At 42.9% G+C, this 12,369-nt stretch overlaps 1 protein-coding gene across 5 annotated transcripts in view; it reads left to right on the top strand.

The window, feature by feature from the left end:
• JARID2 (jumonji and AT-rich interaction domain containing 2) overlaps positions 1-12,369 on the top strand; it is a 247,619-nt gene that overhangs the window by 144,520 nt on the left and 90,730 nt on the right. For all 5 annotated transcript variants that reach the window (XR_009543047.1, XM_060163650.1, XM_060163651.1 and 2 more), the window contains exon 3: positions 6,417-6,558. Coding sequence is in view for 4 of the 5 variants with exons in the window: in XM_060163650.1 (XP_060019633.1) it covers positions 6,417-6,558 (142 nt within the window). In the remaining variant the exon portion in view is untranslated. The remainder of the gene's footprint in view (positions 1-6,416; positions 6,559-12,369) is intronic.

Below are 12,369 nucleotides of genomic sequence, written 5' to 3'. Positions count from 1 at the left end.
CTAAAATGCACAGCACATTTTGCTCACTGTTGTCATCATCAGAGTTTCAGTAGCTTCTGGGCCCATCCAGAAATCTTTCCTAGAGATTATGGATCCTTCCCATGGAGGGATTTTGTATCCAGTGAAGTTTCGCTGTGGCTCTTCGGTGGTCGTTGTTGGAGCCTCTCCATGAGGAGTGTTTTCTCTCCTTGTGTAACTCCTGGTCAGGACGTGGGGAGGAGAGGTCTTTTGTCTCTTGTTGGTGCTGACCCATTTGGGGTTTAGTAAGAGCAGCGATCTGGTCCCTCTCCCTGTGTGTACTTGTGACCTGTCTGCTGGCTTGTTCCTTTGTGCCTCGAGGTGAGGAAGTGCTTCCTGGGCTAGGGTTCTGTTTGTCTCTTCCTGCTCGTGTCTCTTGAATTTAGTCATTTGCGTGATTCTGAAATAGGAGGAAAGGATGAGGTCAGACATTTTCCTTGCCTGCCCAGTGGCCCAACTTTTCCATGTTATTATCACTGCGTCAGATTTTTTTCTAACATCTGTTCTCAAAAAATCAAGCATGCAAAAGAAGGTTTAGATTACCCAAGAAGGTTTTGTGGGGAAAAAGTCTGGTGGTGGTGAAGGGCTTGTAGGGGATTGTCTGTCTGTCTGTCTATCTACTATCTACTTTCTGGGTGTTAAACTAACAAAAACCTGTGTTGCCCTGTGTCTTGAGGGCTCCTTTGAGGGTTTGTTGGGGCTATGTTTGGACCCCGTTTTCTTGGCTGGAGTGAGAAATCTGCACAGCTGATTTGAGAGCAGACAAAGGGGAGCCCTAGTCTGCCAGGGGCCATCCCCCCGAGGGAAAGGGATAATTATTTTCCATAAGCTGAGGTATTAAACCACGCTCATTTGTGTTTCGTTGACCATGAGTGTGGCAGTGACATCGTGCCTCACGACTGTTATTTGTTCTCAGCCACCTTAGCGTTCTGAGACGGGAAAGGGTGTCAGTGGACCGGCCTGGGCTTAGCTTTGCGGACCCTTCTGCACTGCTCACCCCCTTTCCTGGACCCTGCAATCGATCCAGAAGCTCAGCTGCTGACCCGAGTATGTACAGTTGGGTTTAAACTACATATTCATGTTGACCCCGTGAAGCTGGCCCGAGCCAGAATTTCCCTGGCATCCACATGCAAAAAGCAAACAATCCAATTTTTCTTTCAAAATTTGAGTGAAAATAGGCTTTATTTTCTACTAGTAGTGGCAGCAAACTTGACATTCTGAATACCTCAGAGAGGGTCCTACCTCAACCAAGGGGCTGCTTTTATAATTTTTCTCTCAACTCAAAGTGCAGCAGCCAGCCACCTCCATCCTCCAACACACACACACACACACACACACACACACACACACACACACACACACACACACACACACACACACACACACACACACACACACACACACACACACACACACACACACACACACACACACACACTGCTGCAGCCGCAAATGAAAGCTCTCTTTGGATGCTTGACTGTTTAATATGTAATGTGATACCTTGTCTCGCGGTGACAGGGTGACAGACGGGCATTGGCTCTATAATATAGAATTACCTTTTGTGCATCTCTTCTACAACAAAGCCAGATACACGGACTCTCCCTAATATGCTAATACGTTTGGTTGCTCCAGATGTTTTGGAAGCTCGGGAACAGCTTCAAAGGTCCCCTTGTTTTCCTTTCTCTTTAACCCTTCTTTTGTGAAATAAGGGCATTAGATTTTCCTTCAGTTTTGTATTCCACCACGTACGTGTAGCTGATGGGAGGACTGGCGAAACTTCTTTGTGTCTAAAACAGAAAATTGTAAGCACTGCCCATTCTCGTCCCCCTTTTCAGATGTTAGGAAAGAATTTCCTTCTCTGTGCACATTTCTGTTCTGAAATCTGTAGCTCTCATCATCACTTAGCTGAAGGACTCTTTGGCCTCATTTGTGTTTTAAATTTCCCAGCCCCCGTTATGTTAAGGCCAGGGGGAGATGTTCATGCACATCTCCAGCCCCCCCGGAACAGGACTGCTCCTTCCTCTTTGCTGCTGCCGCTCCAGGCTTAGGAAGAACCAGTTCGGGTATGTTGCCTTGAAATCCTTTTAGTTGCTTGCTCATTTGGGAGATGAGGGTCCAGAGCTCCTGAATTTTGTTTCCTTGGGGTTCTCAGCTCGTGAGCATGGGCACTGCCCTTGTGGTGGCCTGTGGCACACCGCCCCGTCAGCTGACGGTGACTCGCCGAGCGCTGCCTTTACCGCAGTGATTTGGAATTTCCAGCTCATATTTATTGCTCTTGTGAAAGACAATGGATGTGGTTTAATTTAAGTTCAACCTACTGAATATTAATAGAGGAGAACGAATGCTCGTGTGGGGAGGCGGTCTTTGGGCCATCGCGTCTCCTCTGTTTAACCTCCTTCCCCCGACAAAGGTTTGTGTTGATGGTGGGCTTGGGCGAGGGTGGGAAGATAAAGCCAGTTGGTGTGTTTGGAGGAGAGGATGCCGTTTGATTATTTCTCATTGACTAAAAATAATGTAAAAGATCAGTGGCAGGGCTTTGTTCCGTAGGGGAAAGGAAAGGCAGTACTCATTGGCTTGTCTGATGGTCTGATAACGGCTCTTCTGCCCCGTGGTGTCGTGTTCCATCTTGCTGACCTGGCTTTTCTGGACTGGGCACGTGGTACGAGTTGGATGAAAACGTTCAAAATGAAATAGGGTAGCCAGTCCACTGGAGATGTGAATAAGGGGGTGGGTGGTGTGCAGAAAAGAAAAAAGCCCAGGTTTATCCAACCATGGAGACTGTCTAACTAAAAATAAATGTACATTTTCTCTGTGCTGATGTCAGGAGGGGGGTACTCAAATTGAAACAGTTATACGCAGAACAAGTCACCCCCCCCCCCCCCCAGTAAAGGCTGGAAACAGCTGAGGTCTTCTAGTTCACAGAACAGGCAAGCAGTCCCTTTGTGTGGGCCCCTTTTTCCTGATCTGGAAAGTGAATGACAGCCCATCTGTCTCGTAGTTCAGGTAACAGACATTGTTAATCCTTGGAATGGAGGCATCTTTGGTGTTCTTTGAAGATATTAGTCTGATGGGGGCTTGGGACTGTGGACTCAGCACTTTGATTCCTTTTAATGGAGCTCAGTCATGCCGTAGTGTTTCAGAGCATTCTCATCCTTTTGCCTGACATTGAGCTCACATACAGTCAATTAAAATTCCCCCTTTTCATGTAAAACTTGATAATCCAGTTTCCCTGAATTTGTGCTTGGCAGTTGATTTCTTCTTTTTTGGAGAAAAGAAACATTATATCCTTGTTCTAGACTGATGCCTCTTAGATATGAACACTTTTTTTCCATCATGCGTTACTTTTTAACTGTATTTGTCATTAGCAGGGTCTGATAGCTGTGTGATAAGTTTTAAGCAGCCTTACTTCCTTTCACAAAATTAATGATCCAAGGTGGAAGAATGCCCCAGCAGAACTTTGGTTTTGGGCGCCTTACTGTGAGTGAACTTTGGATTTGGGTGCCCTAACATGAGTTGTATTATGATAGATTGTACAAACATAATTCCTGAGATCTAGTGCACACTTGCCCAGAGCTTTATAGTGTCTTAGGGCAATTAGATCTCTTACTGGCTTGAATCTTGCTTCCCCCTGCAATAGTGGGTCTCTAGATGTGGCCCCTAGACCAGCCAAAGCAGAACCAGCATCATCTGGAAATTTGTTAGAAGAGGACACACTGGGGTTATGCCCAGGGCGTAAGTTTGAGGGTCACTACTCTTTACAGTCTACAGAGGTTCTTTTTGTCAGAATGACAAGGGTAGAGCTGTCATTGAATAGCTGAACTTTTCTCTGCTAATTCATTCCTTCACTTACTCACTCATTCACTCATGAGCTGCTTGCTCCCTCAGGAGATGCTTGAGATCTTGTTATGTGCATACCAGAGGGGATAGCAAGTGCTTCTTCCTCAGGTTCACCGAGCAGCGCCTGCTGGCCCTTCTGTTTTCCTCCTTGTTCCAAACACAGCTTCAGACAACCACCTCTTCTTCCTCCTTCACTGTCACCAGCACCACCACTGTTTCTGTTTTTGTTTTTTAGGTGTATTGCACATACCAGCTTTGCTCTCCTCGTTTTGCTGTTGCAGGTTTGCTTGCTGGCTCCAGTGATTCGTATTCACTGCCCTCCCCTATTGGTTACCCTGCAAGTGCAAGATTTCTTCTTTGTACCTACTACTAACTGATACATACAGGAGTATCTTCTCTCACTACTAAAATTTAGGCTTTGTTGGATTTTGCCTGTATCCCCCGTGCCCTGGCATATGGTGGGTGTTAAAAAATGAAGTTATATTTCCTTCCTCCTTTCTTGCTTTATTCTCCTTTAAGTCCTTACATACTATTGAAAAATTTGAATTCAACCAAGAGTACACTTTTATTTTAGAGATAATCCCCCTTAAAAATTAGTTTTATATATGGTTCCATAACCAGAATTTTTATTTTGAATTTACCATCCTTTTCAAGTGTGGTAATTCATCCATTAGCGCCTTTTTTACACGTGACTTATATTATGTCCCTGGGCTAGTTTCCTAATCTGCGTTTATAAGTATGGTCTGTATCTTCCTACTATTTGGTGGGCTGCTGCGTGGTCATCCCCCCCCCTCCCCCCACCGCCCATGACATTGCTGCAGTGTGCTAATTTAGTGCTGGTCAATAGAGATGTTACTTCAACCACATATGTAGTGTTAGTTTTCTAGAGCTGCATTACAAAATTTTAAAGAAGCAGGTAAGACTAATTTAAGTGTATTTGACGTAACCTAATAATACATCCGGAATATTTCAAGAATTAATATCAAATTATTAAAGAAATGTTAGTTATAGTGAGTTTTAGATAAGGTTAAATAAAAGTAATAGTTCATCTTCTTACTCACATAGCCATATTTCAAATGCTCAGTAGCTCCCTGTGACTAGCGGTTACCGTAATGGATAGCACTGCTCTCATCTTTGAAATGTTGGCCACACTTCAACCCTTAGACTCATAGATTTCCCTGCAATTATGTCTCCTGTTTGCCTCACAGTGCAAACGCCCCACATTTTCTGTTTCTCTGGGAAGTTGCCTAGTGTTTTCACTTCCATGTTGTAGTCATGACTCCCAAAGCCACAAGTCTGAGTGACAGCCATGGGATTTTATTTACTGCATTGTATTAGATTTCCAGCGTTATGTTATTACTCATACCCTGAAATGATGTAAAAATAGATCACTGGGGAAATGCATGCGTAAACAGGCTAAGTCCCAGGGTTTTGTTGCAGTATACTGTGTTCTTCCAGAAAATCTTACCCAATATGTAGAATATGGTGTTCTATATAGTGTTTACTGCAACTAATAGGAACCACTCTTTAAGTGCTTCAACCAAAAAGGGATTTAATACAGGGACGTAAGTGCTTACAAACTTGCTGGAAGGGTTGGGAGAACAAAAATCAAGGGGCCACCCTGCCCTTTTGGCTTCACTTAAAAGCCAAACACCGTGGCTGTGAAAATGCAGACACTTGCTAGCATTTCTGCTGATGCCCAGAGGCTGGTGACTAGACAGTGGAACTGGGGGCCACTGGCTGTGGACACTTGTGTGGGTACAAGCCCCCCGTTGGTAGAACCTAAATCGTATCCAGAACCCTAGATGCAAGGACATCTGAATGCTAGAAGACCAGGCTTTTATTCAGCTGTGACCCGTTGGCTGGTGGCTCAGCAGCTTCTGTGTCACTTCGCGTAGCCCTTTTCCCAGTCTGGGTTACTAGTGGCTCATCCTGGGGCCACCAGACTCCCTCTTCCGCATGGTACCGTGTATGGAGTCGTGGAGAATCCTTATCCTCTGAGACAATCAGATTCCAATACAGTGACTCTGATACAGTGGATTGCTATGAAGAGCAAGTTGTACAGTCAGACCTCTAGTTAAGGACTGATATATGGCCACAGGTAATGATTGATGCTTTTTCTTGGGTGGCAGGTACTGGTTCCTGAAGGCAATTCCAAAAAGGATTTCAGTGTTTCTAGAGTAAATATTTAGCCCTGGAAGGGTAACTAGTTTGAATCGGTAATACGTGAAGTTTGTTTCTTCCTTTCCACTCCCCAGCCCTGAAAGACGTTGATGCACTTCAGAAAGGATGCTGTAGTGCATTATTACAATCACACATTTCTGCTTGACTTTCTTACTGTGGTAGTTATTTCTTTGGTAGGCATTTCACTCTCGTGTAAGGTCTAAAGTAGGATGAGGTGGGACTTTTTCCCCTCCATTCACAAGGGATGTGTACCTTCTAATTCTCTTCTATCCAGATTCTTGTCTGCCCATATCAGCCACTGTGTAGGGTTAACTGTGGTAAAGTGCTGCTTCCTGATGTCATGTATTGAAGTGTTTGTCCCCTTTTTTCACCTGTAGGGCTCCTTGGTAATGGCCAGTCTAAGGGATTAGGACCAGCATCAGAACAGTCAGAGAATGAGAAGGACGATGCATCCCAAGTGTCCTCAACTAGCAACGATGTTAGTTCTTCAGATTTTGAAGAAGGGCCGTCGAGGAAAAGGTTAGTACTCAAGGCTGAAAATATTGCTGCCTTAAACCAGGGACTTCACACTAGGTGCCAGGTTTGTCCGCGTGGGGACAAACTTGGGCCCACTCACCCAATCTCCTGATTTTTTCATAGAGGAGCCAGAATTCTGGAGTTTTGTATCAGATATCCTGGTTTCTAAATATTGTCCACTAATTATTATTAGAGATGAATAAAGCAAAAAAATGCTGTGGACCAGAAGAAAACACTTTCCTGCCATAAAAATTGGCCAAAGAGTTGCCAACTTGTAATTCCTGTCTTTGCTGTTCATTTTAATTGATTTTCATCAGTTGTATTCTTGAGTATATTAGATGGTATTTCACCATTTCTAAAGAGATGTTTCTAAAAATTTGAAGAATTAAATGTGGCGTTTCTGAAAAATTTTTCCCCTTGTCAGGAAAGCAAAATCCACTTGGTGTTAACCAAGTTAGTAGGTGTGAAATCGGTTCTTAAAATTAATTTTCCAGCAGGTTTTAAATTTTTTTAAATGACTTTCCTAAATAAGCTTTAGATAGCTTGATCAGGAAGTTGGCTATGGTAGTTTGATAAGAGTTGTGGCTTCATGGTCAGACAGTGACATTATATAATAACGCTTTTAATTGGGTGTTTTAAAAACCCTTTGTTAGTTATCAGCCTTATTTCACGCCTTGTGTTGTCTGCGCGGACCGCCACCTCCCTTAGAGTTTATATTTCATTTCATTCCTTTTCTGCTCTCATACTCAGTGTTTTCCTGGATGACAAGATTAATTACTTTTTCTTAGAATCTGTTTTTTGGAGAGGTTTGGGAAAGGGGGGAAAATAACTCCTGGTCTGGACTTCGTTGTTTGCCCTTTCTATATACAGAATTACAGTTACTTTTCAGAAACCATCTAGTTGTGTATATCTAATGAAGAACTGAATATGGTGGCAAATTAAGAGGAAGGGAGAAGAGTGGCCATGTGTGGATACTTAAAATCCTTAACAGAACTGTACTTTAGATCTGAAATTTGAGATGCATAGCTCCAAGCCTTTATTTTCCTCTGTCACACAGTGTCTTCAGTTAGAATACCCATGGTATAGAGTCTGTATTAACTTCCATCCTCTTTTTCCCTCAATCCTCGGCACTGTGTCTTAGAAGGTGTCATTGGATTTATTAGTACAATTAGCACGCGTATGTAAGAAGTATCTCTGCCAGTGTACTGGACTTTGTATGTTACTCTATTTAAAAACATTTGGCTGAGTGTCTCAGTGTAAGCCTTTAATGTTTCAGATGCTCTGTGACAAACATTCACTCTGCCCCAGTTTGAAAAGTGCACCGTCACAAGAGGGAGAGTTAAAGGGTGTGTAAGAAAAACCACATTAGTAAACATACTGGAATGTGTAATAATACTCTCCATGTTTCCAAACATGGGTGGGGGGGTCATGCATCATCTTTCATCTTTTTTTGAGGAACAAAAGTCTGTGACTGTGGTTGGAAATGACAGTACCCATCCTTCAGCTACATGGCCGTCCATCACCCTCACCTCTGGTGAGGTCGGTCAGCATGGGGGTATGATGACAAAGGCCATTAGGCTCCATTCTCTTGGGGTGGGTGTGGGGAGCCCTTTGTCCCTGGCTCCTAGCGCCTTTCTCAGATGGCGGTGCTGCCGGCTTCCTCTTTGCAGGGGACTGTGGTCCTGTGTGGCAGCTGTGTGCAAGTAGCCAATTAACTTCAATGCTCCAGGGCAGTGAGAAAGAGAAACTTTGTTTAGGGGAACTTAGGGGAAACTTAACGCATTGCTAATCTGCTTTAGTTATTAGTGTGCCAAGTACCTTGTTTTACTGAATTACGGATTCGTGACAGCATTTTGGGGAGTTACGATCACAGTCTACTATCAGGGACATATAGTGTAGATTAAGGTTTTGACAGGTTAGGCTAGATTTAGGGCTGCTCTGGGGTGGCCTGCGTTGCAGAAAGGGGCTACACTACCCATCCGTAAACTACGGTAGTGTAGTTAGGGCATAAATGTCTTGAAGTGTTGCAGGGTACATAGCAAATAGAAAATAATAACTTTTAATAATTTTTGGCTTATTTTGATTCCTTGTTGGTATTTAGCATAAACGGTTAGTATAAATTCTATGGTATGAGCCCTGCCTTGTAAGGGTATGAACTGGAATCTGAATTCCTGGAGCTTTGTCAGTTACTGTCAGACTTCAGTGCTCAACCTTCCTTCATGTTACATGTAACGTACCTTTTCTAAGAAGCTGACGAGTGTGCTGTCTCTGCTGATTCCAAGCCAAGCCCAGAGTAACTACCTAAAGTGGTGATTTTGAAATGTCGCTGAAGCGACATTGAACTGATTGTTGACTAGATCTTACTCTTTATCTAGCGTCTAAAATTCCCATAAATATGCACGAGAAGAGCATGTTTTATGATGCACCACTTGCATTCTCTTTTGGCAAGTGTGAGAACACTGAGTCCTAAAATTCCAGTTCTATGTGAGAACACTGAGTCCTAAAATTCCAGTCATGATTTATGTATTTGTTTTGGAAAATGCTCTCTCTCTCACCCTCTCTCTCACTCTCTCTCTCTCTCTCTCTCTCACTCTCTCTCTCTCTCTCTCTCTCTCTCTCTCTCTCTCTCTCACTCTCTCTCTCACTCCCTCTCCCTCTCCCTCTCCCTCACCCTCTCCCTCTCCCTCTCCCCTCCCCCCTCTCTCTTTAGAATGATACGAATTGCTAGCTATTTTTGTACAGTTAATCGCTCTTTCTGGGTGCATGTTTTTAGGATCACCAGTTAATATGCCTTTGTCTTCGTGGGGGAGGGAAAGAAAGGGAATTTATGTGTTTGACTTCCTTAAGAAAAATTGAAATCTGATGTGTAGACTATGCCAACCTCAGTTTAGACCTTGCCCTGAATTTCCAGCCTGCAAGTTGAAGCAATTCCATTTTCTGATTGATGCTTGTAACACATTTCTTAAGTCTTTAGTCAAAACATCCCATGTGTTTACACTGTGTTATTTTTCTACCGGAAACCCCCTAAGCTGTGTTTGGTCCTATGTACTTGCTGCCATTGGTTTTACTTAAGTTGGGGATCTTTTTGGTACATAGGAAGCAGTAGAATCCAGAGTTCCATAGGATTTATTTTTCTTGATTGAGGCAAAAATAAAAGGTATTTCTTTACCTAGTCATTAAAAGGTCATCATCTAAAGTCACTCTTTGTAAAAGGAAAAGCCAACCTCTCTAGAAGCTCTTTGCCTGTTTGATGGACAGGGCAGCCCAGCCATTGAAGATCTGAAGGACTCAGCGCTGGTGGGAGTTCCTAGGCGTTGGTTTTCTTTTTCTTTTGATCCCTGTGGTAGGTGAGTTTAATAAATAATTTAAAAAATCATACATTAATTAGTTCTTACTGTTTAGAATGGAAACATTGTAGAGGTTTTCCACCTTTAATCATGCCATGCCTAGCTCCTTACCCTCCCCCCCTTATATTGCTCATCCCATGATACTCGGTTATTGTAAAATTTGTTTCCTGCAAGAAGTATCTGAGGATTTTTAGAAACCAGAATGGACCAGTTTTGTCAGTCATGTGTGGATAGACTGTGAGAAACTTGGGAATGATGGTTATGATCAGGATAAGGGATTATGTGTTTGGCTGGTGGAAAGAAGGTGTACAAAGAAGTTGGTGACATGGTATACTTTCAGGTGTAAGTGCATGGGAGATCCAAAATGCATGGTCCTTCAGGGGTCACTGGACTTGGCCACTCAGGTATCTAGCAGAATTAAGTGTTGTATGTACTTATTTTATCTTTGGATGGGTGGTAGTTCTCAGGGACGTGTCATGGGCACCTTGTGGTTAAGAGTATGGGCTGGAGCCAGACCGTGTGGCCTCTTCTGGCTCAGCTGTCTATTATGTGTTCTTGGCACGTTCTGTAACATCACTGGGCCTCGGTTTTCTCACCTGTAAAATGTCTGTGACAGTAGTAACCACCTCATGGGGGGTTTTGTGTCCTAGGCAAATTGATTCATGAGGAGCTCCCGGGTATATGATGAGGACCCCGTGTGAGATATTACCGTTAGCCGTCATCAGCGTGTATGACACATGAATTGCTACATGGGGACATGCACATTCACTGAAGACTTCTCAAATGTGATTTTGATGTATGCAAATTGTGATTTATATCTTTTCTCCATGGTGCCGCCCTCACCGCCATCCATGGGCAGATGGAAAAGTGTGGGCCTGTGTCCCTCTTTTTTTTGAAGTTTACTGAGTCACGGGAAGGACCCTAATGGTGTGGAGTGTGAATTCTTCCACAAAGCTTGTTGTGACCAGGTATTTGCTTGCAAGGAGCAGGTGTGAGTGGGGTGAGGTTGTAGTTTGTGAAGATGCTATCTGGGCTATTCACATGTAAGTCACACCTAAGCCCTTGGGGGGTGGCCCCTATTTCGCTAGTACTTAATAGTAAGATCCCTGACACACTTTTAAAAACAAACTCCACGAGTGTCTACTGAACTAGTAAAAAAAAAAAATAGTGTGGACTGTGCCTCTGTAGGGATGCAAGTGTTTTCTTTTTATTAAACAAAGAGCTGCTGTATTTTAGTTATTTAAGCCTTTGGGAGTGTAAGACTTGATGGAGTTCAGACAGTCAGTCCTGCTCTAGGAGGTTGGATTTTGAATGTGGAGTGTTAGTGGTGAGGACTTGGTGTGGTTCAGGTTTTGGATATGAATACATGTTGAGATGATGAGAATTCTCCCAGGCTTTTAATAGGCATCCCTTTTACAGCTGAATTGTCAAATATTACTGTTTTCCTTATTATTTCTGTTCCGAGGTACTATGTTGACATGCAGTAGTTTGCTACCTCCAAGTTTGGAAAGAAGATAGGCCCTTCAAATGCATAGGATTCTTACTGGGCAGCACGCAGTGTTAGAAATTGGAGTTATTCAACGTCACCATCCTTAGGAATTAGAATTTTAAAAGCCTAAATAGTTTTTACATATCTGTGTAACAAAATGCATTTGTAGGATAGTTTAATGTTAAATGCACTATTGAATTCAGAGCTATCTTGACTGAAACATACTCTCTACCTACAGGAAGTAAAAAAGGTGCCAAACTGATGAACTGAATATTATGTGACACCTTTAATAACCACAGAAAATAACTGTAGAGTTACATAAATGTAAAAAATGTAAACCTAGCTGTGTCTAGCCCCATCTGCTCTTTTAATTTACCCACACGGCTGTCACTTCTGGTGCTCTTCATTCCTTCCTTTAGATCTATGTGGCTTTCTGGTATCATTTTCCTTTTGATTTTGCTTATAGGACTTTAACATTTCCAATTTCTGCTGGTGTTGGATGACTCTTTTAGGTTTTTTATATCTGATAAGGTCTTTATTTCACCCTGATTAAAAAAGAATCTTCTTATTAGGGTTGTAGAATCACATGCAGTTGTGAGAAATTCACATTCAGTTTTGGAAGATATTTTTGCTGGGTATAGAATTGTAGGTTAATAGTTCCTCCTCCTCCACTCCCCCGTGGAGGTTGTTAAAGGTACTGCTCCACCATCTCCTGGCTTGCAGTGTATCTGGCAAGACATCTGCTTCTAAAGCTTTAAAAAATCTATCATACAATATGCTTTCATATAGTTTTCTTAGATTCTTGTGTTTGGGCTTCATAGAGCTTCTCAGTTTTGTAGATTTCATCAATTTGGGAACGATTCGAACCGTTATTTCTGCAGGTATATTTTGCATGCGTTCCTCCCCCTGCCCTGTAGGGATTTCAGGTGCACGTATATCAAGGTGTTCCAAGTTGTTCCACAGCTCATGAATACTCTG

The sequence above is a fragment of the Lagenorhynchus albirostris genome, chromosome 10 (genome assembly GCF_949774975.1).
Source record: "Lagenorhynchus albirostris chromosome 10, mLagAlb1.1, whole genome shotgun sequence".
NCBI lineage: Eukaryota > Metazoa > Chordata > Mammalia > Artiodactyla > Delphinidae > Lagenorhynchus > Lagenorhynchus albirostris.
This window is presented reverse-complemented; position numbering and strand designations above follow the sequence as displayed.